Source organism: Natator depressus, chromosome 9, assembly GCF_965152275.1.
Source record: "Natator depressus isolate rNatDep1 chromosome 9, rNatDep2.hap1, whole genome shotgun sequence".
Lineage (NCBI taxonomy): Eukaryota > Metazoa > Chordata > Testudines > Cheloniidae > Natator > Natator depressus.
The window spans coordinates 61,194,945-61,222,737 of record NC_134242.1 but is presented as its reverse complement, the minus strand read 5'-3'; the positions used below and the strand labels follow the sequence as shown (position 1 = coordinate 61,222,737).

Sequence of the window (27,793 nt, the reverse complement as noted above, 5' to 3'; positions counted from 1 at the left end):
AAGGACATCATACCTTCTAGGGTTACAAGCTCTGGGGACGAATTCTTACCAACTGGATTTCTGTTTCCCCTCAAAGGAGCTTAGGAGAGCTGGGTGAATCCTGCTAAACACTGTCCACAAATATTCATTCAGATTTCTAGCAGGTTTGCATAGGGTCCATGTTCATCCCCCCTTCTGAAGCTTCCAGCAAATGGGTTTTGTTCACACAAAAGTTAGGCGAATAGCTGTTAATTCTTCAGGAGGTAAAGGTTGTTGGTGTATGACCAAGATGATTTTTTATCATTTTCTATTTTCCTTTCTAAGAGGTTTGCCATCCAATCAGAGAGAAGAAACCCAACCATGTCTACATGCACCATTTCATCTTAGTCTGCTCGGGTCGTTGCCAATGACATGCATCCTGGCAAACTGATTTCTTGATATACCTGAGCGTGGCCAATTCATTGTGCATGTGGAGAGCCTGCAGCAGCAACATCCAATGTATTGTGTGTATCAATGACATACATAAATATACCATGTGTATACAACAGATTAGTTATGTATGGGTATTCATTTAGCTGTATTTTCTAAGTCATGTCAAGGGCACCTACAGTGTAATAAGCATTCTTTTTAGTGGGTCTATAAATCTGAATATATATAAGAGTGAACGAGAGAGAGAGGAAGAGAGAGATTAATGCACTGAGAGTGTGTGTGTGTGGGTACAGACAGAAGTTACCCAAACCATTTGGTGTGTGTGCAGGTACAGGCAGAGATAGCCTAACCCATTGTGTGTGCATTTGCAAGCATAGTCAGCTATTGCGTAACAAATAGGATGTGTGAGTTGGCAGCCAGAAATTGTCTACGATGCAGTGTAGGTGTGTGTACATGCATCCGCAACCGTAGGAAATAGGGAATTCTTCATTTAGCTCCATTTTATTGCTCAGTCCCCAAAAGAAACAGGTGAGACATAAGCTAGACCCCTTTGTCTCCAGTTTTCCCATATGTCTCTTGTGAGTTCATATCTTACCTCTGCTGATCGTATTTGGGCCGTGTCTCTGTTTCTCCCTCATATTCCCATTATAACTGGCCCAGAATCCTTCCATGAAACAAAACAATAGCACCAAAAATGCTATAGTGGTAGCAAGTCATCAGGACAGGGGAATCACCTCACCCTGAGCAATGATGGACACAAGGAGTCCTAGAAAGAGGACCACCGATTTTAGTGGGATTGTTGTTTCTGGCCAGATGGTATCAGATGTGTCCATAAGTATGAAGAGAGAAGATCACACATCATCACACTCAGAGGAAACTGAATAGGGCCTGAATCACAATCATAAAGAAAAGATTCAGTTTCTAATACAGAAAATTACACTGGAGGCTGCCAAGGATGGTACTACTTAATAGAAACACATTTTGGTTCGGTGTAGGTTCTATATAAATATTGTCTATTTTAACTGACAGGTTAAAAATCATACATTTTTCTAAAAAATCCTTCTCTCTGTTACAAATAATGCCTTTGATTATTTAAAAAGATTTTTTTTAAAACTCATTTACCTTTGTCCAGTTTTGCTGCCTGCCTCTTCTCCCCATCCCCTTTCCCTTTCAGCCTGAGTACTGAAAATAAGACTGGTCAGTTTCATGTTTTAGTATAGCCAGTTTCCAGTCAATTTTACTTTCAAGCGCTCCTGCTAGCACAATGCTGCAAAATGGAGAGTGCAAACAATAGAAGGCAATGTTTGTTTTTTAAAAAGATAAACTGCTTACTTTGGAATGAGGTCAAATACAAATATTTGGGTTGTTCTTATAGTTTTTAAATGCTTGGTTTTTACAAAAATCTAAGTTTGGTTTCAGATTTGCCATTTTAAATCAGGAATAGTATGATTAAATTTAAACATATAGATAGGTATTGATATATTTTAAATATCTCAGGATAGATATAGCTATATTTCAGATAGATAGAGAGGAGGAGATTAGAGAGAGAGAGAATCTAGAAAGAGATCTAGATATATTATAGACAGAGCTATATTACAATCATTATATACATACAGATATTAGATACAGAATTAGATATTTAGGGTGAAATCCTGGTCCATATGTAGTACTAAGAAGTTCTTCCACTGACTCCAACGGAGTCAGGCTTTCACACTTAGAATCCAGTTGTTATTCTCCATCTACAGTTATCAATTTTAAAATACAGTGGTTGCCATTACAAGGTCAGTATTTAGCATTAGTTAATATGTAATGACCATGTGAGAGTCCTCATATCTCCCCTACACATAGAACAGGAAGTAAGTGTGGTCACCGTATGATATCTGTTGGCAACCAAACTAGGTCACGTAACTGACCTGACCTACTGGGCACAGGGGTCGGACTTCAAGTGGTATAAATTGGGGTAGCTCCATTGAAGTCAACAGATTTTATGCCAATTTACACCAGCTGAGAATCTGGATCAGGATTCTTTCAGGGTTTGTCTACATGGGGAGTAGCTAGTATGCTCTAGTTACTCTTCATTACCTCCCCAGGTGGACACTTGTGCATTAAGCTAAACCGCAGGAGGGTGCTTTTAGTGAGCAGCAGGAGTGTCCATACAGGGAGTTAGTGCAGAGTAGCTAGTGCGCTTTAAATTCACAGCCTAGCTTACTCCTCACTAACTCCCCTGTGTAGACAACTCCTCAGTTGTTGATGTGGCCAGAGCCTCCCTAAAAATGTTTTATGCTGTTTGGAAAACTCTGGAGCCAAGGGACTTCAAAGATGTTCTATTAATCACTTGAGTGCTGTACAACACACGTCAGGCATGGACTGGGAAACTACAACTCTCAGGCTGAACCTTGGTCAGCCCTGAAGTGCAACATAAATGCTTCATATACCACAGCTAAAATCCACCATCACTCAAAGGGTGCAGCAGACAGCACTAGTGAAAGGCTTAACAGAGGGTATTGTACATGAATCCATGCTGTCAGCAGTGGGAAAGGGAACCTCTTATGGTAAAATGTTTCCTCTCATTGGAGTGCTGGAGCCAGAAGGGCTGAGCTTTGTGGCTTTCTCGCTGTTACCGCCTGTGGGGTGATAGAGGAAAAAGACCAAAGAGTCTGACTGACTCACTTCTTATTCATCCTTTATTTGAACAAAGCTCTCACTTGAAGGTCCGTGGGAGTTTTGCTGAGTAACGACTTTGGAATTTGGACCCGATGAAGTGACACTCATAGCCAAGTAAGAGTCCTCTGGAAACTTAGACCATCATGGGGCAGAAGGATGATCTCTTGGTTAAGCGGTTGGACTGGAATTTACAACAGCTGGGTTCAAGACCCCCTGTGACTTAGGGCTGGGTATTTAGGCACTTACATCCCTTTAAAAACTTGGCCTTTAATCGCTCTGTGTTGCAGTTCCTCACCTATAAAATGGGAAGAGTTCTACTTCCTCTCTCCACCTCAGCTCAGTAGGCTTTGAGCTCAGAGGCAAGAGCTATGGGTTTGTACAGCACCTAGTACAGCAGGGCCCTGATTCTTGTTAAGGCTTTTAAGTCCCGTCACAACAGGAATAATCATATTCCTACCTGCTAACTGGATGATTTATAAAACCCAGGTCCGTGTTAGAGGTGCTGCTAAGCAAGGCTGCCAATGTGACGCCAAGTGAATTAATTGTTCTGCTTGTGGGAACAAGACCCTGAGATTCTGCGAAGAGCCTGCATTTGGCCCCATGTGCCCACCGCACATGGCATGTGGGACCCAACTGGCAAACGTTCTCACCTGGAAGTAATGCAGCTTCATCTGTCTTGAGGTCCAGCGTGGGCTCAGAAGAAGAGGAGAGATGCTCTTTAAGGCTCTGCTCGGGTTCTGCAGGAGGGGGAGCAGCCATGCTGAGGCAGGAGCTACCTAAAAAGCCCCGACCCAAAGAGAGTGATTAAGGTGAGATTCCTGACCAGAAAACTTGAAGAGAAGGCAAGGGCCATATGTAGCAGGAGTGCAGGGACTGTCTTATGAAATCTCTCCCATTCTAAGGGTCTTGCTGCCCACCTGGATACAGACAACATCAGATGCTGCTTCTCCTCCAATACATTCCAAGCCTATTAATCCCCACATGAAGGTACCTTCCCCTGGGCAGTACGTGAAGGTCATACCACAGGATTTCCCAGCATACACTCTACAGTCAGGGAGAGCATAACAATACTCTTTCAGTTTAAAGAGATCTGGTTCTTTCTTTCTGTTTCCCGCTCTTCCTTTGTCCATAGAACTGGTTCGGAAACAGACTCTCCCATCCAGTGAAAAATGTCAAGATTTCAAAATCCTTTTGTCCCAATTTGGGACAAAGAGCCAACATTTTGAAATTTTTCAGAAAATGAAGTAATGAAAAAAAAAGTCACTTTGAGTCAATCCAAACATTTCATTTCAATGAATTCAAAACACTGTTTTGATTCCAACCCCCTAAAAGACATCAAATTAAGTAAATGTCCAAATGAAAAGTCATTTCAAAATGAAAAATCTAAATTTTTCATCAGAAAATTTCAAAATGGGACAACATGTTCAAACTATTTTCTGATTTTTTTAATGAAATTTCATCAGAATAGATGCAATTTCACAAAACATTTCAGTTTTGTTGAAATGGACATTTTCTGACAGAAAACTCTTTTGACAAAAATTTTCCAACCAGCCCTATTTGTCTGTTCTCTCTCCCTTCCTATCTCCAGCTCTCAAGACTTGGTCTGGCCCCAAAATATACTGGCAGGAGCAGAGAAGCTCTGTACAATTGTGTATCATAGAATACAACTAGCAAACAGTCTTTCTCCACTCCACCCACTTCCCTCCCTTCTAGAAACTACCTTGCATACTGTAAAGAGGTAGCTAAATAGATATTTCCTTTTTAATAGGATTGATATAACATAACCACTCCCCTACCCATACAGGACCAGTAGAACCATTCAGACAGTGCATTTTCCACACTATAAAAAGAAAAGGAGGACTTGTGGCACCTTAGAGAATAACAAATTTATTTGAGCATAAGCTTTCGTGAGCTACAGCTCACTTCATTGGATGCATTTCCACACTATGGTATTTGTAACAAGATACTTAAACCAACAGTAACTGTAAATGCCCCCTTTGGATCTTTGGGCTGAACCAAGTCCAGGCTGTTTCATTTCCATTGATCGCATTGTGCTTTATGTGAGATTGTTTCACCCTTTGAGGGCTGCTCCCCAGCAGCGTGTGCTCCCAGGGGTGTGGCACTGACACACTCTCACTGGAGAACGGGCTACGGCTTTCCACCTCTGGGCTATTCTGGTATGGATGCAGGGGTGTGGTGTGGAGGGTGAGGCTTGGTGTCAGTTAAGAGGGGTGATGGACAGACAGACAGACAGACTTTTGTGCACATTTTCTCTCCTACATTCTCGTCTCTGTATATTCTCTCTCTCTCTCTCTCTCTCACACACACACACACACACACACACACACACACACACACACACACACAAGCAAATTACTCAGCAATTATTATTTTTGACAGCACTGGTTTTGGGCAACTCATTTTCTAAGCGATTTAGCCTGTCTGTGCTAGCCTAATTCTCCTCCCTCTTGCTGGCTGCATCTTGCCTGACAATCTCCTAGTCTTCCCTCAGTTTCTTGTACACTGTAGGCAAGAGGGCTATTCCAGTTACTCACTTGCTGTTTTAATTTCCCATTTTGATCTTGTTTTAGGTTTGAGCTCTTTGTCAGCTCTCTTACATTATTGCTCAGCGTGCTAAACAAGTGAGGCAATGCACTGCAAATACCATTTTGCTCCTTATCTTTCCCTTTTCTCCTTCCCCCTCCATTTCCAGGTTAAACAAGTTACACACATGACCCCAAGGGTCAAGTTTTACAATATCGGGCCCGAACAACAGACCAACATGACTATTTACAAATTGTGCAACAAAGAGTGCTAATGTCTCCTGTCTCTCACTTTCAACAGCCGTGGTGTTAAGTTTGGTGGCCAAGAGAGAATTCTTTTCCTCTCTGGCTAACATCTAGCCAAGAAAAGCACTTTGATCTTTATATATGCTTAAAATGTGGCTTTTTGATTTTCCAGCCACGTGAGACCAACGTCCAATATCAGGCCATTTGTGCTAGGAGAGAGTGTAAAATGTTCCCACAAATGCACTCACTTTGCACAGCACCAACACAAAGGGCAAGGCAGTGGGGAACTGGGTCCTATAGCTTTTTCCTTTGGGGCCAGCGAGCAGCACCCTTATTTGCCTTGAGCAGCGCCTCACACCTTAGGTATCCCATTGACATCTGTAGCCCTGATTATCTTCTCACATGGGGTTAAATCATGAATAACTCTACTGGAATCATTGGCAGTGTAAAAACAAAGGAGAATCAGGCCCAATGTGACTATTTGAGCAATAAGGTACTACTCCATGGCCCAGATCCTGACCAGTTACACTGGGGACAATCAAGAACAACTGCAGTGAAGTTGCTCTTGATTTACACCAGTTTAACTGAGGTCAGGATCTGGTCCCGTGTGAGTTAAGGTGGCACAAACTGGGCCTTTCCAACTAGAGCAGTGGTTCTCAAATGATGGGGCGGGCCTCCCAAGGGAGGCACGGGAATGTGTCAAGGGAGGTGTAAGCTTTGTGTTTTTTTCTTTTTTTAAAGAACTCTGGCTGAGCCCAGGGTGGCCAGGGCTCGAACAGCAGGGCCGTGCACACCTAGGAGGTGGGAATGAAGAAGGGGACAGCCGGAGCCCCGCCACCTGGGCTTTCCTTCCCCCGACACCCTCATTCCCTCACTGGGAGGCAGCCCAGACTCAGGCTCTCCTCCCCCCACACCTCCAATCCTTCACCTGGAGGCGGTGGGGCCCTGGCTGTTACCCCACAGTGGCAGCAGCAGCAGTGCAGAAGTAAGGGTGGCAATGGGGTGCTAAGTCTGCTGTGAAAAGTAACATTGATGAATATCACTTTTCACATTGCCACCCTTACTTCTGTGCTGCTGCGGGTGACGGCATCGCCTTCAGAGCTGAGTGCCCGGCTAGCAGCTGCTGCTCTCTGCTCTGCCTTCAGAGCTGGGTGGTGGTATATGTACTGGGGGGGGGGGGGGATAAATGACTACAGCCATAAAGAAGGGGGGCCCTATCAAATAAGGTTGAGAGGCCCTGGATTAGAGCACAGCCAGAGATTGTTCTGTTTATGAAATCACTGACCACAGCCAGAGCCCATAGACAGCATAAAGGGTGTCATTCTTGGCCCTATCAGAACTATGCCATGAGCAGAAGAGAATATTATTTCCTCTGGAAAAGTTACATTTTAGAGAGGCTTCTTTCCCCACATCAAAGTAGAGCCCATGAATGTCCCATTGCCCCAACCGGCTAGTTCATGGGGAGGTCAGGGGAACCTTAACAGAGAGTGATAAATACCAAATACCGCTATCTAGAACTTCAAAGCTGGCAGAGAGACTACCCAGAATGCACTGGGGAGGATGAGAGAAGATGCTTTAGGGAGGGCTGCCCTGCACCAGGAAAGAGCCCTCCAGAAAAACAAGGGGACATGAATATGATAAAGCTGACATCTAAGGGAAAAGTGCTCGGAGCACAAAGACATGCTGGAGTGGATTGGGCAGAGGGATATCCCCCTTCACTGCCGATGCACCCCCGCTGACACATTCCCTGGGGGCACCGCTGCAGCTGCCAGTTGGCAGAGTCATTGCAGGTATGATATGTCACTGTCAGGCTCTAGGCAGCCTGTCGTCAAGGGGGCTAGCAGAACTGGAGAAACAATTGATGCCGCTGTCAGCTATGGAGCACTCAGAAGATTACTAGTGGCCTGAACAACGCTAAGCAGCACCTTCTTATAACTCCACAAACTAACTCCCCTGGGGGAAGGGGATTCTCTCGAGGCCATTCGTGCCCGCTGCCTCCAGAGCGCAGATGTGAGGTCTATGGGAGCCACTGGACCATTCCACCCCTTTGAGCTCTCCTGGCTGGAGTTCCTCCCGCTTCCTGCCTGAGCTTCCCTGTGGAATCCACTCCCCTCCCATGATGCTACTGATCTGCTGATGGAGCATGAGTCGGGTCTGTCATATTTCTCCTGAATTTTGGGGGCAACGCTCTATAGTCCTGTTCTCCACCTTTCCCTTGCCTGTAGTATGTAACCTCTTTACAAGGGGGAGCTACCTCCTGGCTACCCCAATTCCCAAGTCACTCTTCCCCCATGAGATACATTTTGCTGGCATTGGTTTGCTATCATACCCAACATTAGACTGCCTGCCAACCCTTCTTTGTCCATAGCCTGTGGATACCTATTCAAACCTGTGAGACTGAGCTGGGCAGGAACCAGAATTTCCATTTTGTGGGAAATTCCGGGATCTTTGACCTTTATTTTTGTTCCAAATCAAAATGAAACCCCAAAATTCCATAATTTCCCACCCCAAAAAATTATTTTGTGTCCATCAAAACTTTTTGTTTTGATAAAATGGAAACGATGCATTCTGGATTTGGTTTTGTTGATTTTATCTTACATTAAATATATTTATAATATGAAATAAACGTTGAACCCAAAAGTAGTTTTGAAGCAAACAAAATAATAAAAGCATTCCCCTCCTGATGAGGTTGAAATGACCTCACTGACATGCTTGGTTTTGATTTGTTTTCCTAAATGACGTTTCACCAAAATCAACATGTTCCCGCAGAAAGTTTTGATTTCCACAAAATGGCATTTTCTGATAGCAAAACATTTAGTTGGAAAATTTCCAACCAGCTCCACTCAAGACACCATCAACATCTGGACTATTTCCCCACCACTATCAAACATGAATATTTCAACCTTTCAGAGGCCTGCACAGTACCGGTTCAAGTGATGTAATTAAGGGAACGCTGCTTAAAAATATCAACCCAGCTTTCTGAAAAGAACGCCTATGGGGAGCCCACCTTATGCCTGATTCTTCGTAACACAAAAGTTTATTTTAAGAGCCCTTCTTTTGTGTGGGGAATGTTCATAAGACCCGGGCTATGAGGATAGCAAAGGAAATGATATGCTTGGAATATATAAGCCATCTGGTATGAAACAGATCACCTCTCTGCTCAATGTACACAGCTTGGGCTCTGAATGACACCTCTGAATGACACCACCCCATTGCCTGCAGCAGAAATGTCCTGTGAGTGCCAACACCATTCATCAGGTCTCTTCGGAGCTCCATCCACCTGCCCCTGCCTCCCTTCACTTCCCCTCTCCAGCTAATTGGCAAAAAAAAGACTTCTGTAAACAGCAAATTAAGACTCAATTACTGAAGAAATCTGGAGTCTCAGGCTCTGGCTGTTTGCTGATGAGGTGAAGTGGTGTTGAAGAGAGCATACTGTGCAGCCAGGGCAGTACTCAGTAAGTTGCCATGGGGAGAAGTGATTTGTGCTGCGTACGCACTATAGGACAGAATGGGATCTAGTTTTCCATAACATCTCTCTTTCTCCCAAAGCGCTCCCCACTTCCCCATTCAGAGTCAGTAGCCTAGTGAGTTAATGGGCAGACAGATGGAAAAATGATCTGGTGGTTAAAAAGTCAGCCTGTAACTCAGGAGAGCGGAGTTGTTGGCTTTGCCAGAGAAGACATTGGACAGGTCACTAAGGGCTGGTTTACACGGTGCAGCAACGCACATTGGAGTCGTGTGAATTCTAAAGTGTACCAATGTGCTGCACACTAGAATTTCCCTACTGCATGTTTCACAGATTCTAAGGCCAGAAGGAGCATTGTGATCATCTAGTCTGACTTCCTGTATAACACGGGCCAGAGAACTGCTCCACAGTAATTCCTAGGGCAGAGCTTTTAGAAAAACATCCAATCTTGATGTAAAAATTGTCAGTGATGGAGAATCCACCACGACCCTTGGTGAATTGGTCCAATGATTAACTGCTCTCTCTGTTAAAAATGTACACCTTATTTCCAGCCTGAATTTGTCTAGCTTCAACTTCCAGCCTTTGGATCATGTTATACATTTCTCTGCAAGACAGAAGAGCCCATTATTAAATATTTGCTCCCCAAGTTGGTACCTATAGAGTCTAGACTATGATCAGATCCGCCCTTAACCTTCTCTTTCTTAAGCTAAATAGATGGAGCTCCTTGAGTCTATCACTGTAAGACATGTTTTTTAATGCTTTAATCATACTTGTGGCTCTTTTCTGACCCCTCTCTAATTTATCAACATCCCCCTTGACTTGTGGACATCAGAACTGGACACACAGGTCACACAAGTGCTGAATATAGAGCTAAAATAACCTCTCTACTCTGACTCAAGTTAATGCAGTACACAGTGGAACACAGTACTGAAAATCAAGGGTGAAAAATGACAAATTTTATACCAAAATGAAAATTTGAACTAAACATTTCTCAGTTTTAGTTTCCATTTTTTAAAAATGTAAAATAGAAAATTCTGACCCAAATGAAAATTTCCACAGAAAAATTTCCTTTTGAACAAAAAGCCATTTTCCATCATAAGAAAGGTCTTGACAACAAACCTTTGATCTGCTTTAAACAGAAGATTTGCCCAAGCAAAGGCTAAGGGTAAGGAATAAGGGCTGCATAGATACGGACATCCTGGGCATCGGCAGGGATGGAACCTGGGCTATTCAGCGCCAAAAACATTACATTGCTCTTTGGACTAAAGGAGTCAGAGATGGTTGAAAAATTCTGATTTCCAATCCGCTCTAGTGTTAACCTGTGTGCCCAGTGACGACAGAGCAGATGTCAGATCTATTAACTGTTTCACTGCTCATGAGATGGAGGTCACCGATCAGCACAATGAATGCAAGTGACGGCTCATTTTGGTGATGACTGGAGGATGCTGCCACTTATTTCCCCCACACACACACAAGCGCCTAGCCAAGCCCATGGGCATTTTCAAACCCTAAGGGGGGAGCCAAGCTCAAGAACCCACTGGAGCTCAGAGAGCAGCACAATCATGAGTCCTATTCTCGATGGACCATATACAGGTGGCATTAAGTGACAGTGAAGTCTATGAGTGGATGTGGCCATAGGTCACAGAGCAGCACAATCATGTTTTGAACATCTGCACAATCTACTGTGAGTGATGTCTCACTTTGGTGACACACATTTTGGGCAGAGCTAATTTTGTGGGCGGAGCTTGGAACTGAACCACCACACTCTCCCCAGTCTGACCCGTTTCCTCCCCAGAGAGATGTGCTGTATAAGCAATCCATGGCTGCCTATATACAGATTCCCAAAGTCATCAGCTGACCCATACACATGCAGCCTCAGCGAGAGGACTATGATCATGATCTTTGGCTCCAAAACAGATCTCGAAGGGATTAAGTGGTCTCTTTAACTCAGTCAATAGAGGGAACACTTGCTCACATGAGCGATTCTGAAATATTCCAGCCAGCCGAGGGCTCTAGCGTGCACACACACACACACACACACACGCACGCATACTGCTCATCTTCAGTACAAATACCTGGGGCACACAAGAGTTCAGTCCAGCTGCTGACCCTCACCCTGTAATGACCTATGGCCACATCCACTCATAGACTTCACTGTCACTTAATGCCACCTGTATATGGTCCATCGAGAATAGGACTCATGATGATCTTGAGTTCCAATCCAACAGGCCTCTACTTGGTGAGCTAACATAGCAGCTAATTAGCAGCTATGCGCAGTCCTGTGTTACCGTCTCTAATGGAAGTCAATGGGAGTTGCATGTTCTCGGGAAACGGCCCTATATTAGAATCTTGCCCCTTTTATGGAAATGCGTTTTAAGAACATGTCTTGAACTGCAGCCAGCCCTGCTCTAGGGGAGGGAGGGATGGGTTTGGTCAAGAACATCAGAAATCTCTTAGGAGACATGTCAAGGAATCCTCCACGCCCATCTGCACCAGCTAGACACAAATGCGAACGGAAAGGATGGGATGGGACTGAATGCGTCTATCTCCAAAAAGCAAAGGGCTGAGTCAATTAGAACTTCTAGATGTAAGAAGCATGGATATCATGAGTACGATGTGCAGACAACTAAGCCGTGCCCCACAACCAGCTCAACCTGTAGGAGCCAGTATAGACATGGGCAGGAATAAAATAATCCATCCATTAGAGGGCAGCAGAGTACAAGTTTGCGCAGCACCTACTGCCAGTGACAACAAGTGCAAAGCGCAGCGCTTTTAGAGTCTATTTTAATTAATCTCATTTGCTCCATCTACAAACTCCTCCCTAAGCCATAAACATGGCCCTTATGCCTCCCACGTCACTGATCACCCATGCAGGCTGGTAATGTTTGCATAGCCACCATCTGTCCCTCAATCTCTGTTTCAAATGAAAAGGGTCATTATAAATTTCAAGAATGCAAATTAAACTGTTTGAGCTCCCAAATCCAGAATAGAATGAAACACTAAAGGGCTAGGTAATATCACTGCACTCCAGGTAACTCTTATGGGAATTGAATGGGGGTGGAGAAAATTAATCTCCAAACAACAGCTTTGCAAATCGGTTCCTCTTTTTATTGCCCTGAGATCATGTAGTTGTGTTTCCTGGGTGGATGGCAATGACCTCAGAAGGCGTGCAAGGGGCGCAGCGGAAAGCAGCTGCAGTGATGTCATTCTGGAAGGAAAACGCGGCCCCGAATTCAGGTCATGGCCGATACGTGAAGGGAAGGGTTTAAATGGAATTGTAGAGGCCGGCCATGCAGAAATACTGTGCTCAGCCCCCCTAAACACCTGTGAGAATAAATGAGCTTTCCTGTCCACTGTTCACACATCCAGCTACCTGGCCCTGACCCATTCTCAGCAGCTAAACAGCGAGGCACACCGGTTAGGCTTCCATTCCTATGCCATTCCCCAGCACATCGGAGCTGCTGCTAAAGCTAATGCTTATTAAAGATTTAAAAGTCAAGCCGTCAGCCGTGCTGCTCCGAGATGGACTTTTTTCCTGTTATAGCGCTATCCACTCTCTAATACTAATAGGATTGGAGGGGGAAGGAAAGGAGAGGTCCCTGCCGAGGCTGTACTGACCTACTGAGTGCTAGGCAGGGGCCTTGCTATTAATGAATCTGTAATAGAGGCTTTGCACACTTTGGGGAAGAGGGAGGAGACACGGCCTTACAGGAGATCTTTCCTACAGCTCCCTCTCCTCCCTCCACCTCATCTCAGCAGAGATGTCAGGTTAATAATTCAGTGCCTGCTGCAGGTAACTGGGATAGAGAGGCAGCTCTGTCTGAAAGCCACAGCAGAATTAAGTCGATAAGGTTAGTTGACTGCATCCTGCCATCTCAGCCATCCCAGGGGATGTTTAGATGATCCTGCCAAATGACTGAAGCGGGGACATGCCGTCCTAATGTGACAATGATGGAACATTGCGATAGCACAAGTCCACCGTGATTCCAGTGTCACATTGTGATACTGGATCTTGACCAACACGGAAGAGGATGAAATGCAGTGAGCCTCCTCCCAAATCCAGCTGGCTGAACTTGCTTCTCTGACCAAATGCATTCATGGGAGAGGCTACCATGGCTGTAAGATGGGTGGTCTTATAGCTAAGACACTGGAATGAGAGGCAGGAAATCTGAGTTCAGTTTCTTGCTGTGCTCCAGATTCCCTGTGTGACTTCATGGAATTCTCTTCATATCAGAGCTGAGTGGAGGGTGGAAATTCTGGTTGTCAGAGGATTCTGAGATTTGGATACGAATTGGAACAAAAACCAAACACTTCCTAATTCTCTGAAAATTCCCTCCAAATTTCCTTTTTGGGTTGGTGTCTTTTATTTTGTAGTACATGATATATAATAATCTTAATGAGCTATTGCAGTATTGTCAGAATTCCCTCAGAATACTGCTTTGCTGAACTTTCTTTGATCAGCTCTACTTAATAGATCCCTGCCTCAGTTTCCTATCTGTAAAATGAGGCTCATGCTTGTCCACTTCCCTGAGGGGACTGTGTGGGTAAAGTCGCTAATGGCTGGGAGGTAATCAGATATTTGGACGACGAAGGGCCATATAAACGGAGAGAGAGAGAGAGAAAGTTGGGCTTAATTGCCATTAGATATCAACCTGGAGGAAATGGCTTGATGAGCAACTCCAAACTGGCTCCTCATACAGGTTTCACCTTTGGAAAATGTTCCTCCCTTTGCAAGGCCCAGGTTCAGAGGAGACCAGTGGCACTGGAACAATTTTTACAGTGGGGGTGCTGAAAGTCAGTGGTCCCCAAACTTTTTACCTCACCCCCTCCTTAACCCCTGCCCGTGCCCTCTCTCCCCAGAGCTGGCTCCGGGAGCAGGGGGGATGTGGACATGGGTAAGGGGGCTGAGGCTGAGACCACAGCAGAGGGCGGGAGCAGAGCCCCAGGTGCGGGTCTTGCAGCCGGGACCCCACGTGCAGGGCCAGGAACAGAGCCCTGAGTGCTGTTCCGGCAGCAACCAGGTCCCCACATGAAGGTCCAGGCTTGAGCTGCCACTTCAGCTTTTGAGAGGAAAAGTCCTCTTTCCAAAATCACCAGCCAACTCGCATGTTAGGGGAAGCAGGTTTATAGCTGTAAGACACTTCCACTTTCCATATACGTTGAAAAGAAGGCTCTTAAAGCACAACAAATAGAGAAAGGACAGTGAAGGCCTCTCGTCTAAACCCTGCATAAGTAGGTTCCACTATCTCCACATTTAACAGGAAACCTCTATGCACTAGTGCCCACCCCCCGCAAGTTCCCTACCACCACACTGCACAGGGCAGCACATTCTTTGTGCCATACAATTAGTCAGCCTGAATGCCCCAACCTGCATTGCAGGGCTGTAGAAGAAAGTTTGACAGTTGGGTTTGTTCAGATTTCCCTTCCAAGAGAAGCTACTATTCTCATAGTATTTCTTACCTGACCAGAATAGCACAACTTCCCACAAGCATTTCCAATACCCCAATGCAAGCATATCTTGCTAACTCTGAGGGGAAACAAAATATGCAAGAGGCTGAACTGTGACCCATGTTGTAACTTTCACAGGTTCCTTGATAGTATAGTGGTAGGGAATGGAGGCACTCTGACAGCTCAGGTCCGGGAGCGGAGCCTTTGGCGTGGGTCTGGTGGGAGCCGGGACCCCGCATGTGGGGCCCATAGTGGACCCCAGGGCGTGGGGCTGGGACCCCGCACAAAAACTGGGGGTGCTGCAGCACCCCCCACACCCCTAGTTCTCACGCCTATGGAGGAGACTGGCATACCATCTGCCTGGCTTTGTTGGAACTGCCCTCCCTTTGCTACACTGAAGTCCCAGGGCTCTCTGCATGTTTCTCTTGCCACCCAGGATATGCTGCACTTTCAGTGTTACTCCCTACACCTTAGCTTGCTCAGAGTTACTGTGGCTGTGTGCGCAAATCTGCAGTCACTGTAATTTACACCTGAGCACAATTCTAACATACACAGTGGAGCGAAACTCACCAGTGCACAGAGGACACCTCTGTTAATGCAGCTGTGCTGATTTACTCATTGTGCTAAAGGGGACTTTCTGGATATGGAGATCTTCTGGAAAATCCAGCTCCCAGGCTCAGGTCCTCAGTGGTATTCACGCACCTGACTCCCATTGGTTTCAGGATCTGGGCCCCTGCAGCTTGCCCAAGGTCACAGAGCGAGTCATGGTAAAGTCAGGAATTCAGGCCACATCTCCTGTGTCCCAGGCAAGGGACCTCAACCACAAGACCACTCCTGCTCGCTTGTGTCTTGGGATGAAAGGTGCTATAGATACGTAAGCGATTTTGTGCATTAATGACAGTGATTTCAGCACCATTAGGGAGCCTCGCAGAGGCTCTGCAGCCCAGCTTTCCCTCTTTAATCAATGCCTTGTGTGCAACCTACATGTGGGCTGTAGATCAAATCCAATTTACTCCTTGACTGGGAGTGATGGCCTTGGAACCGTAAAATGCTAGTTAGTGTCTTCATAATTCATGGGCTGCCCTTTTGCCTTCTATGCTCAGGATGTTAAGAGCTGCCGGGTGGCTCCTGCTGCTAGCTATGGGAATTAGACTTTCCTGACAGCATTTTCAGTGGAGGGCCCATCAAATGCCGGTGGGTTTGATGAGATCCAGGGCTCAGTGTCTGGGTTTGACCAGGATTCTGTAATGGGGAACAAGGATGCTAACAAACAAGTGTTGCTCGGCAATCTGTACCCAATCTGTTTGTGTTTAGGTAGGATTCCCAGATGCTGTGTCCCTGGGTACCAAATGATCGTGCTTACTTAAAAATTCAGTGGACCCAATTCTGGTCTGACCAGTACTGGTGTAAATGAGGAGCGAGTCCACTAAAGCAGTGTAAGCAAGTTAATTATACTTAGCTTTCATAACGGCCCTTTACTACATATATCTTATAGCACTCAACAAAGGCAGGTCGGTAATATGATCCCCAATTTGCAGAAGGGGAAACTGAGGCAAGGAGGGACCATTATCATACAGCAGGCCAGAGTCAGGGACAGAACCCAGCTTTTCTTATTTGTAATCTCATTCCCCATCCACTGAACTGTGCTTCTCTAGTTGTCTCCTCAGCACGCCATCTGAGTTGACTGGTGCTTCTTGCCTCGTTTTCAAAGGGGAGGTTAGAAAAATGTACTTTTTGCTGCAGGGCCTGGACGGTCCATGGATGACACTTTATAGCTAGCTCTCCCTTGTGCTCGGGTATTGTTTAGTATAGGCCATCCCTCTCTTCAGATGTTCTATTACAATGAGCCACATTTTCAGCTGGCCTCTTCTTCATTAAAGAGTCCATCTGGACAAATAGAACACTTCATTTTTATTTCAGCAGTGCCTCGAGGCCCCGAATCGAGATCAGGGCCCCACTGTGCTAGCAGTGTACAGAGGAGGAGACAGGCCCTAGCTCAACCTAAATAGACAAAGGAAGCATTATTATCCCATTTGGGCACTGGGTTCTGAGAGACAAAAGCACTTGCCCAAGGTCACATGGAATGGCTGTAGCAGAGCCAAGAACTGAATGCAGACATCCTGCGTACCAGGGCACAATCTTCACCATCAGACCATCCTTCCTCTCATTTTCTCTGTCTTTCTCCCCATTCTTATTCAGAGTCTGAGACCTGGACTGCAGATTGACAATAGATCTTGGACCAGGTAAAGCCTGACCAAGTCGGGTCCAGGGCTGGACAACCTCCCTTCCAGACAATGGATGTATCTTTTTTCCATCTCCTCTTTGCATTGTTTCAGTTTTGGAACCCAGCACCTGCTGTGAGTGCCTGGGAACTTGGGGTTAGACACTCCTGAAGTGGCAGAGATCTTGCAGTGAAGGGCTTGACACAGACCGCTCTTTGTAATGGGAGCTGAGCACTGTCTGAGCCCAGCCCCGGGGGGCGAGTCATGCCAGCGCACTGGGATGCTGCCAAGTGGGAGACAAGCTAATTCAAAACAGATTCCAGGCCATTAGCCAGTGCTTCCAGTCATAGATATAATCATGCATATGCTCTTTGTGTTCCCCTCTCATCTTTTAAAGACCAAGCAAGAATGCTGCTCTTGAGCTGTCTCTAATTCTCTAGCCGGCCTGGCTAGCAGCCAGCAAACCCCACCTAAGTTTTGGAGTCATGGAATTTTTTCAAGACATCTGCAGCACAGTATCTGGTCTGACCGAGACCCCTGGTGCCATGACACAGTCATCATCCTCATGGCTCCAGGATGCTGTGTTCACCACAAACCCAGACCCAGAGGGGACAAATCTGCTTTGCATTCTCTTTCAGGCTCAAATGCAAGTAAAACTCACTATGATCAAAATCCTTTGGCTGTGTTCATCTGGGAGTGCTGAAATTAGACTAATCCGGGCACCCCCATGTGACTGAGATCCCCACCCTTCCTGGACATCACAGAGCACCTGGGACCCTCCTTAGCAGAGATGTTGGAAATTCCAGCTGGGGAAATCTACCACCCATCCATAAAAGGCAGTACTCTGACCACCACTAGGACCCATCTGAGAGGCAAGAGATCTTGCATGCTACCATACAGTAGCTAACCTCCCTTTCCTAACCACGCTAATCAAGAAGCAATCAAAACAGTCTCCAGTGTACCATGTCAACCTGTCCCTCCAGTGCCACCTGCCTGTATCCTGAGTCCCCCTCAGACAAGCTTCAGGGCTGAGTCAAAACCCAACTTCCAAACTTTAGTTGGGAAGTGAGGGCAGGTTCAGTTAATGGCAGTTAGACAAATGGCAGTTTTGGTTAAATCTTTCAACCTTCCCATCTGGAGAGTGGAGCTCACACCCAGCCCGTTTTACAGGTAGAACAAGTGAGATGGTCTCAGTCTAGCGCAGGGGTGAGCAAACTTTTTGACCAGAGGGCCACACTGGGGAATAGAAATTGTATGGCGGGCCATGAATGCTCACAAAATTGGGGTTGGGGTGTGGGATGGGGTGTGAGCTCTGGGATGGGGATGGGGCTGGGGATGAGGAGTTTGGGGTGGAGGAGGGTGCTCTGGGCTGGGACCGAGGGATTCGGAGGGCGGGAGGGGGATCAGGGCTGGGGCAGGGGTGTGGGAAGGGGTGCAGGTTCTGGCTGGGGGTGCAAGCTCTGGGATGGTGCAGGGTATGAGAGGTTTGGGGTGCAGGAGGGTGCTATAGGCTCGGATCGAGGGTTTTGGCGAACAGGAGGGGGATCAGGGCTGGGGCAGGGGCATGGAGAGAGGCTCAGGGGTACAGGCTCTGAGCAGCGCTTACCTCAAGTGTGGTGCGGCCTGGACCCTGCACCCCGGCTGGAGCACCGGAGCGGGGCCGAGCCGAGTGGTGGAGCGCAGGAGAGGAGCCCCAAGCCGCTGGTGCAGCCCCCGACCCAGCACCCCAGCTGGAGCGGGGCCGAGCTGCGTGGTCCGGGCCCTGGCCGTTGCGGGGCCGAGCTGAGTGTTGGAGCACTGGATCGGGGCGATCCGCGTCATGTGGTCCCGACCCAGTGCCCCAGCTGGTGCGCCGGAGCAGGGCCAAGCTGCTGGTGCGGCCCACAACCTAGAGCCCTGGCGGGAGCGCTGAACCAGGGCCGAGCCACATCATGAGGCTCGCAAGCCGGCTTAAACTGGCTCGCAGTCCAGATTCGGCCCAGAGGCCGTAGTTTGCCCACCCCTGGTCTAGCCCATGGCTTATGTTTCTACACCTCAAAACTACAAACCCCACTTGTCCCTACTGGAGGACACACCTCAGACTGGCTAGCAGATGACAGAAGCATCAGAAATCCCTGCCCTCACGTCCACACCCCCCTGCATGCTCACAAACTCTGTGGGTGAAATTCTGGCCTCTCTGGAGCCCATGGTAGGACTCCCCTTGACTTCAATGGAACCAGGATTACACTCACACCCACACCACAGAGGACAGCTGGACAAACACCATCAGCACAACAGCCACCAAGTTACTGTCTTGTTGACAGTCTAAGCAAAGAGACCAAGGAATGAATGAGCCTCAGTGAGTGAGACAGAGAAACCCTCTTATACTCCCAGAGAAGGTCTTGCCAAGTGCAGTCCAGGTTTGCTTAGTTAGCAATAAAGGGATGTCGCAGGTGGAGTTGCAGGAGAGAGATCTTTATTCCACATGCTAAGAGGCCAGGGTTACATGCTCAAAGAACTGTGTTTGTCCAGGAGCAACCAGTCACCAGGTTGCACTCCTGGGCTCCAGGTCCAGGTGTCACACCAAACTAGGTCCTGCTTGAAATCTGACCCGCTTTTTCCAGCCCCCTCATCAGAGTATGACAATGAGGAATATGGCTAGGAAAGCTTACACTGCTGCCACTCACGCTGTACCTGCCAAGTAGAGACACAGAGGAACTTGGTCTCCAGCCATGGCCTTTCATCTACATGAAATTCACAACAAAAACCCAAACCTACAGCCCAAGCCCTCTCCATACCATAACTGACCCTTCACCCCCCTCCAATAGCTTCCCCCAGAACAATACCACTCCTTTATGTTGCACCTTACCTGGGAAGCTGAAGTGTCCAGAAACCTGCCTTGAGCCTTGCCCTCGGGCTCCGGAACCTAGAGTAAGAAGCAAAAAGAATGTGTTGCTCTGAGTTGCCACCAGCATCACTCTACAGCTCTGGTTGTAACATCTCTTTGTACAGGCTCCCAAATTTGGCCAGTATTAGGTAAAACCCCAACAATTCCACAATGATCCCCTCCCATTAAAAATCATTTTCAGGGACAATATTTCCCCATGAACTTGCAGCAGAGTCAGCCATGTTTTATGTTTCAAGAGCCATGGCCTTCTTTTGAAACATCTCTAATAATCTCTCTGGAATATGCTCACCTCCAGGAGTATTCATACCATTTCAGTAGGGAAGCACAAACCAAGGACCAACATGGATCCAGATCGGAATTCTGCAGCTCAGACCCACCTCAGCACTGTAGTTAAAGTGATGTCCATGGACACCTTCCAAACACTGATTTTCAAGGCTTGAGTTAATGGACTTTTATTCGGTGGCTTTAAATAATGGCTTTGCTTGACTGTGTGCCACAGATCTAACTTAATTTGTAGCTGACTTAATTGTAACCAATAGGAACGCAGTACGCAAATGAACTGAGGAGGAGGACAGTAACGAGGAAGGTTATAGCTTGTATCAACTAAAAGTGTTATTGCCCTACAGGGAAATGCCTTCATGCACGAGCCAAAGGCAAGTTCTTCTGCAAGGCTCAATTCTCCTGGGAAAGCAGTGTCACATGGGTGCCCTTGACTGTCCCCTTGTGCTACAACTTCACCAACCCTGTTATGTTCTTCCCATACACCCAGAGCAACCCTTCACTTCCCATCTGAAATGGCTTTCATTATAGGTTAAGGAAGAGGACAATAAGAAAGAACAAAAGCAAAGTCTCCATGACAGAGAGAGCACACACACACATACTGTCTGCGTCTCCCCTCTAACCGTCTGCAGCCATTCCCAAGACAAAATGGCTACAGTCCATGCACACAAGCAAAGGTCTTAGAAATGTAATGGTGCAGTACAGAGAAAACAAAAGCAATGGTTCCATAGCTTAAATACATCACCAGGACCAACTAGACTCAGGGACACCTTGAGGCCCAGTAAGCCCACTGAGTACATATCTGTGAGTAGCTCAGGTATCTAAATTACATAGCCTACCACGTGACTCATGGCACAATGCGATTTTCTTCTGACTCACCTCCTCCTGCAGTTACCTCCTTCACAAGCAGCACTTCTAACAGGGAGAGCCCAGAGAAGGTGCCACTGTTTCAGTGTATCCACATGAATGGCCCTTTGAACAGCAGTCTTAGTCTCCTGTAGTTCTAAGAACATTAGGAGAGGATTTTTTTCCATGGTTAGGGATGGAGAAACATGGCAAGCTCCAGGTACCTGCTGTTACTGTAAACATGTTATCTGTGAGTCAGAGCTGGCGGAATTGTTTATAACAAATACAGTTGGCTGTATGATCAGCCAATTAGAGTTTGTTCCCATGATGTCATGTCTGTAACTTCATAGCTGAGATGCTTTGGTATGGTCCAGGAGGGGGTGGAATTTGTCTAGCCGTGGAGACAGAACTAGACTACACTGTTTGAGTCCAGCTTTGAATGTTTGTCTGTGGGGTTTTGCTTGGGCTCATCTCACTCAGGAACCAGACAGAGCCAGAATGATCTCTAACCTCCCCTGCAGACCCCAGTTCTCTCTCATTCCAAGCTCAACACTCACAAGTGGCAATGAGACCTGACAGGTGACTCCAATCCATGATGGGTGGGGGACTCACTGAAAAATCTCCAACCAATTATATCTGTCATGATATAACGACAGTTGAAGAGTAACTTCGCCAGCAGCAGCACCACGTATCACCAGGAAAATTCATCCACAAAGTGCCCCTGGTGAACAGGGGGACTAGATACCTTCGGAGGCTGGTGAGGAAAGTAGGGGCCTTTCACCTGTTTAGATCTGGCTTGGGTTGGTGGTGTCCGAAGTCACCATCTGACATAGGGGCTGGAACTAGGGGTGCTCCAGTGGTTTCCATTCTATACAGGATTAACAGTTTGGTTCAATGGCTCGCAGCACCCCCACTACACAAATTGTTCCAGTGCCCCTGCCATATGATGGCTCACAGAAAGGGCTGTGGGGACTCAGAACATTTCTATTCTATAGAAGTTCTTATCCTGCCACCATCACTGCTGTATCTCAGTGCCTTCTGGTTAAGCGTTAAGTGATGTTGCTAACCCCACTCATGAATGGTTCACTCTCTCACATCCTGGCCCCAGGGGGAAGAATTGTGTGTGCAGTGGAGTGGTTTGTTTTGAAAGGTGTTTTTCTTGATTTGTGTTTTAAATATGCACTTTGCTCTGTGTTTGTTAGCCAAGGCAGGTCAAAGACTTATATCTTGCCCTTGGAACTGAAGGTGGTGGCCCTTAGTTCCTGGAGGAGTTCATTCCAAGGTGTCAGACAGGCCTTGGGAAAGCTCCGTCTTTGGCACAGGTGAATTTACCCTTGTGGTAGAGTTTTATTGCACCTGAGGTGGGGAGCCATCGACCGCAATCCTCATCCCAGAGCTGCAAGCAATCTTCTAGGTACCCTAGGCCCAGGCCACAAAGTGCCTTAAAGATAAGGATCGAGGCCTTGACTCAGCATTCTCTGGGAAGCCATCGTAGAGCAGAGAGGACAGGGCTGATGGGTCTGCAGTAGCCAGTGTGGCTGAGGTGTGCTGCAGCATTCTCAACTAGATGAAGGTCCATAAATGGTGGCTTCATGCCCAGGTAGAGCACATTGCTGTAATCCACTCAAGAGATGTGTGTAACCAAGGCTAGACCATCATTCACAAGGAGGAGACTCTCCTAGCCAACCAGAGACGGTAGATAGCCACCTCTGTGTGTAAGGCTATGAGAGCACTCAGCATCAACAACGAATTTAGGAGCACTCCTGAATTCCAGACTGAATTGACCAATTACAGGTGTGCCCCTCCACCCAAATGAGACCGCACCGAGTCTGCAGCTTGTTTCCCACACCTTGTCTAGTGAACTAGTATTGGTGCCACAAAAGCTGTTGGCACAGCTGGGCCCCTTGTGCTGGTGTCAGCAGAGAGGCCGAGAGGTGACTAGGCCCCAGAAGTTGACCTCCTCTTGCAGCCTCCAGGGCAGGGCTGAGGACATTGGCAGGGACACTCTGAGGGAAGCCTGGCCTGCCACTGGCGCTGTCCTTTTGTAGGATGAACTCCGTCTCCAGGGCTCTTAATTTAGTGCCTTGCACTTGCAATAATTTCCTTCAAATATAACGTTGGACAAACTTCCCTACATAGATATTCCCAGAGCAGCACAATCTGTCTCAGCCTAAAAGCTAAATATTAGTCCTTTCAAAGCCCTGCCTTCATATGTATTTATATAACGGGCTCTCGCTGCTACAACCCATCTGGTCACTAATCCATGTTTTAAACAAAACCTCTGACACATAATCCATGGTCTCACAACTATTTAGATAGCATGGGCCAGATTCCCAGCTGGGGTAAACCAGCATGGCTCCACTGAACTGAGCGGGTCTCCTTCAAACTACACCAGCCAAGGATCTGGCCACATGTGTTGGAAGAGTCCACGGGCCTCATTCTCTGCTGGGTTTTAACAGTTTTTTGTTAGTGCAGCTTCACTGAGGTCAATGGAGTCTCCACTGAAGTCCGGGTCCCTCAAGTGCACGACATGGTCGTGACAAAGTGGGACAATGTCTATTTTTTTATGACTAGTCTGTGTGACTCAGTTTCCCTGCTTGTCTGAATGCATAGAATTAAATTAAGGGGGGCCAAGAAGGGGTTGTTGCAGAAAGAAGCAGGAAAGGTAGTACAGTGACATCCTCAAGTTCAACGCTTCAGAGGAGTTCAGATAGCAGTGAGGGGAGAAACTGCTAATATGGCTCCATCCGGGCTAGGATGGGTTACCTGTCCCAATGCTAAGCCTGGGATCAAAGCCCATAAAAGAGGGAGAGGGTTTGGGTGAACTAGGAGAGGCTACAGAGGATGCGGCAGTGGAAAAGCTGACAGCCTGGGAAACCATACTCCTAGAGAGGGATCAGGCTGCAGGCAGCGGTTCGCCCAGTTCAACGATGGGAAATAACAATCCAGGCCTGCCTGAGCTATGGATACAGAGGTTAAGGTTAGATAAGCAAATATGCATGTAGGACTTTTTGTTTATACTTTGGCCCTGCATACTTTGTACCGTTGGAAGAAAGAAGAAATGCTGCTTTGTTCGGAAGTTGTTGGTTTTGAATCATTTTAATCAGCTGCTGTCACAAGCTCCCACAGGGAAACCCACTTGGACCTGGTGAATGAGTCGTGGTTGGTACCCAGGGGGCTATGACCCAGGTCCTGGTCTGAGAGTGGGTGAATTGCAGAATTCCACCCCAGAAGAAAGAGGCCTGTTCCTGTACCGGATCTGGATTGGCTACAGAGCTTGCTTACACCATCTGATGTATTCATCATAAGATCCTTCAATGCTCTGCCAGGCATGGCTGAGGTTTGTTTAAAGCAGGTATTTTATACACAGTGCCATCAGTATATTACAGCTTAGCATTCCATTACACTGCCCCTTTAAGTTCTACATTCCTGCCATTTACAATCATTACGCTATCATGCGGTCTTTGAAGTTCAGTACAGATCAGTCTGTCAAGTGTCTCTGAATCGTACTGATTTTCTAATTACATGACCCCAAAGTATAACAACTTGGTCATCTGGCTGTCCTCTAATTGTATCAACTGGCTGTGGTTGGGTTGGAATTCTTGAGTCTTCTTGTTCTTCATTCACCATCTCTGGAATTTGCTTTGTTGATTGTTCTTTCTGAGGAACAAACTGTAGATGTTGACAGTTTCTGTTGAGCTCTTCATTGTCGGTCTCAATCACATATGATCTGCGCATGGAATTCTTTTTCTTTATGACCGCTGGAGTTGTCCATACATTTTCTCCAGCCAATTTGACAGGAATTCGATCACCAGGTTTGAGACCCCGTAATTCTCTGAGTGACATCTGTTGCAAAAATGTTCATAAGCTTCTTTTAGCCCTTTTGGCTGCTCTCTTCATGTCTGGCCACTTGGAAAGAGCTTCTTTTCCAAAGTTGGAACAGTAGTTCTGAGTTCTCTCCTCCTCAGCAGTTGTGCTGGACTATATCCAGTAGCTGCTATTGGTGCTGATCTGTAACTTAGAAGAGCAAGGAAACAATCTTCTTGCTATAGGATTTTCTTGGCTGTCCATAGAGCTCTCTCAGCCTCTCCATTCGCTTGTGGGTAATGTAGGCTGCTAGTAATAAAATCAAAATCATATTTCATTTGGAAGGACTTAAATTCTGCAGCAGTGAATTGTGGTCCATTGACCGTCAATAGTTGTTCTGGAATACCAAAGTAAGCAAAAGTGCACTTCATGTTTTCAGTAACACTGCAATACATGACATCTTTCAAGTTCACTCTTTCTATATACCTGGAAAAATAGTCCACAGCGACCAGAAAATGATGATCTCTGAACTTGCATCAAATCTGCAGCTAGTCTCGTCCAAGATTTGCCTTGTAGACGTGTTGTTATTAAAGGTACTTTGTGTTGTGTTGTTCTGTTAGTTCTGCAATATTCACATGCAGATACTTTATGACCTTGCTGATGTCTGGCCACCACACTGACTGGCTGACCCATTCACAGCACTTAGTTACTCCTTGATGTCCTTCATGGATGCGGTTTAGGATTTCTTCTCTCATTTCATTTGGAATTGCGATGCAATTGCCTTTAATCATGAGTCCATTTGACTTGCTTAATTGTCCATGCACGGCAAAGTAATCTCTTGTCACTTCCTTAGTGTCCTTTAGATACTTGGGCCAATGTAATTTAGAACCTCCTGAAGTTCCGTGTCTGTTGAGGTTGCTTTTTGTAGCTGGAGCAGTCTTTTTTCTGTATGTCTCCACAGCATCCATGCATGCCTTTACATCATCTTCGAGCTCATGGGAAGTTGAGTGCGATGCTGTGCTCCATGACAGAGAGACTGCTACTAACAGATTTTTCCCAGGAACATACTTAGCAATTGGGTTATCCTTTGCAATAGACACTGGCATCTCAGTGGTGCTGGATCCAGGTCTTTTCTGTTGATGAAGGTTACAAGTGGTTTATGGTCTTTTATCTGTATAAATGAATCCAGTTCACACGGATATCTGTAAAAGTTCTCACACATCTATATGCACAACAGGCACTCATTTTCAATCTGTGCATGTTGTTTTTCTGTGTATGTGTGTGTGGCTATGTGCTGGACTTTAACCATTCATTCAGTGGTTTCAGCACAGTAGAAAGGCCTTGCAGATGTCAACTAAGGTAATTTGCCATCCCAAGTATATGTCTCAGTTCTGGTACATTAGTTGGTGCATTCAATTCTCTAATTGCTTTTACTTTCTCAGAGCTAGGATGGATTCCATCTTTGTTTATTTTCTGTCTCAGAAACTCAGTTCAGGGTAGATGGAAAATGCATTTTTCCTTGTTTTGCTTCAGTCCAGACCGACTGATTAGGCTTAGGACTTCGCTGAAGGTTTTGTTGTGTTCTTCCATCGAAGATCGATATCATCCATGAAAACCTACAACTCCATTTGTGTTTGTTAGCAGTTCTGCGATCTTCCTTTGGAAACTTTCAGGTGCACTGGGAATCCCAAAAGGTGATCTTTGAAAGCAAAATATCCCAAAGGGTGTGATAAATATAGTCAGCTTAGCACTTTCTTTGGCTAAAGGAATTTTTTTTCCAGAATCTGCTCAAAGCATCAAGCTTGGAGAACACTGTAGCTCCTCCTACTTTGGGGAGGAAGTCATCCATTGTTGGGAGGATATATTTTTATCTTGCGACTGCTTCATTACATTTTAAGATACACAGAGATTCATATTTTTCCATTTTTCTTTATAACTGGTACCATTGAGGCCCACCATGCTGTTGGCTCAGAGATTTTCTCAATTATGCCAATTCACTTCATTCTCTTTAACTCAGTTTCCACTCTATGAAGTAATGAGACAGGAATCCTGAGAGATGTATGTAAACAGGATTGTTCTGCATTGTCTCTTAAGGTTATTTGTACTGGATCTCCTTTCAAAAGTCCAGTGTCACCAAATACTTCATCAGGTTCTTCCACCTTTCTCACTAGGCCCATCATGGCTGCCACACTGCAGCTGAGAAGGTCTTTGATCCTTTGATTACATACAAAGCTATGCATTTAGAGTACAAGTTGTTTCTGCGGTGCACGGGCCATGCATTTCAGGGCTAGTCAGAGCTGGGTCAGGTGACTTCAGCTCTGGGAGGGGTTGAAGGTCACTGTAAGTCCTTTCTGAGATGAGTCCCAAAGAAGTGGCTGAACAGTTAACGAAAATATGCACTGAAAATCAGCTTCTATAGGAGAGTACTTGAGAGCAAAAAGTGTCATGCATATCTTTGCTAGGGGTGATCTGGGAAATCACTAAGCCTTATTCTGTGTCTAGTACGTTAATTGAAACAATAATTAAAGAGAGAGTTAAAAGATACCTACTAATACCTATCTCTTTATCTATTCCTAGATTCCAAGGCCAGAGGGGACCACTGTAATCAGCTAGTCCGGCCTCCTGTGCAGCACCGGCCAGAGAACTTCCCCACAATAATTCCTAGAGCAGATCTTTTACCAAAACATCCCATCTTGATTTTAAAATTGCAGTGTCCCTGATGGCTAGAGGTGGCCTCACAGGCATCCCAGCCTCAGCATGGTCCCTCAAATTTTTAGGCCAATAATGCCCTTGCTGCCAGCTAATTTATTTTCATAAATGCTCCCAAAGTCACCAGGTGTTGCCCATCACCATAATACCAAAACCAGACTGTTCTTCACACTCCCTCTTCAATTAGAGCGGGCAGGTTTGCAGGTTACTCTCTGGTGACCTCCAGCTGACCTCAAAGCCCAAACAAAAAGCACAGAATAAACATCAT

General features: G+C 46.2%; 1 protein-coding gene across 1 annotated transcript in view; it reads right to left on the bottom strand.

Moving 5' to 3' along the window:
• LOC141994189 (BTB/POZ domain-containing protein KCTD16-like) overlaps positions 1 to 27,793 on the bottom strand; it is a 57,082-nt gene that overhangs the window by 17,044 nt on the left and 12,245 nt on the right. The window contains exons 2-4 of the mRNA XM_074964364.1: positions 19,846 to 19,902; positions 3,723 to 3,848; positions 1,531 to 1,590 (exon numbers count right to left, since the gene is read on the bottom strand). Coding sequence (XP_074820465.1) covers positions 1,531 to 1,590; positions 3,723 to 3,831 — 169 coding nt within the window. The 5' untranslated portion in view covers positions 3,832 to 3,848; positions 19,846 to 19,902. The remainder of the gene's footprint in view (positions 1 to 1,530; positions 1,591 to 3,722; positions 3,849 to 19,845; positions 19,903 to 27,793) is intronic.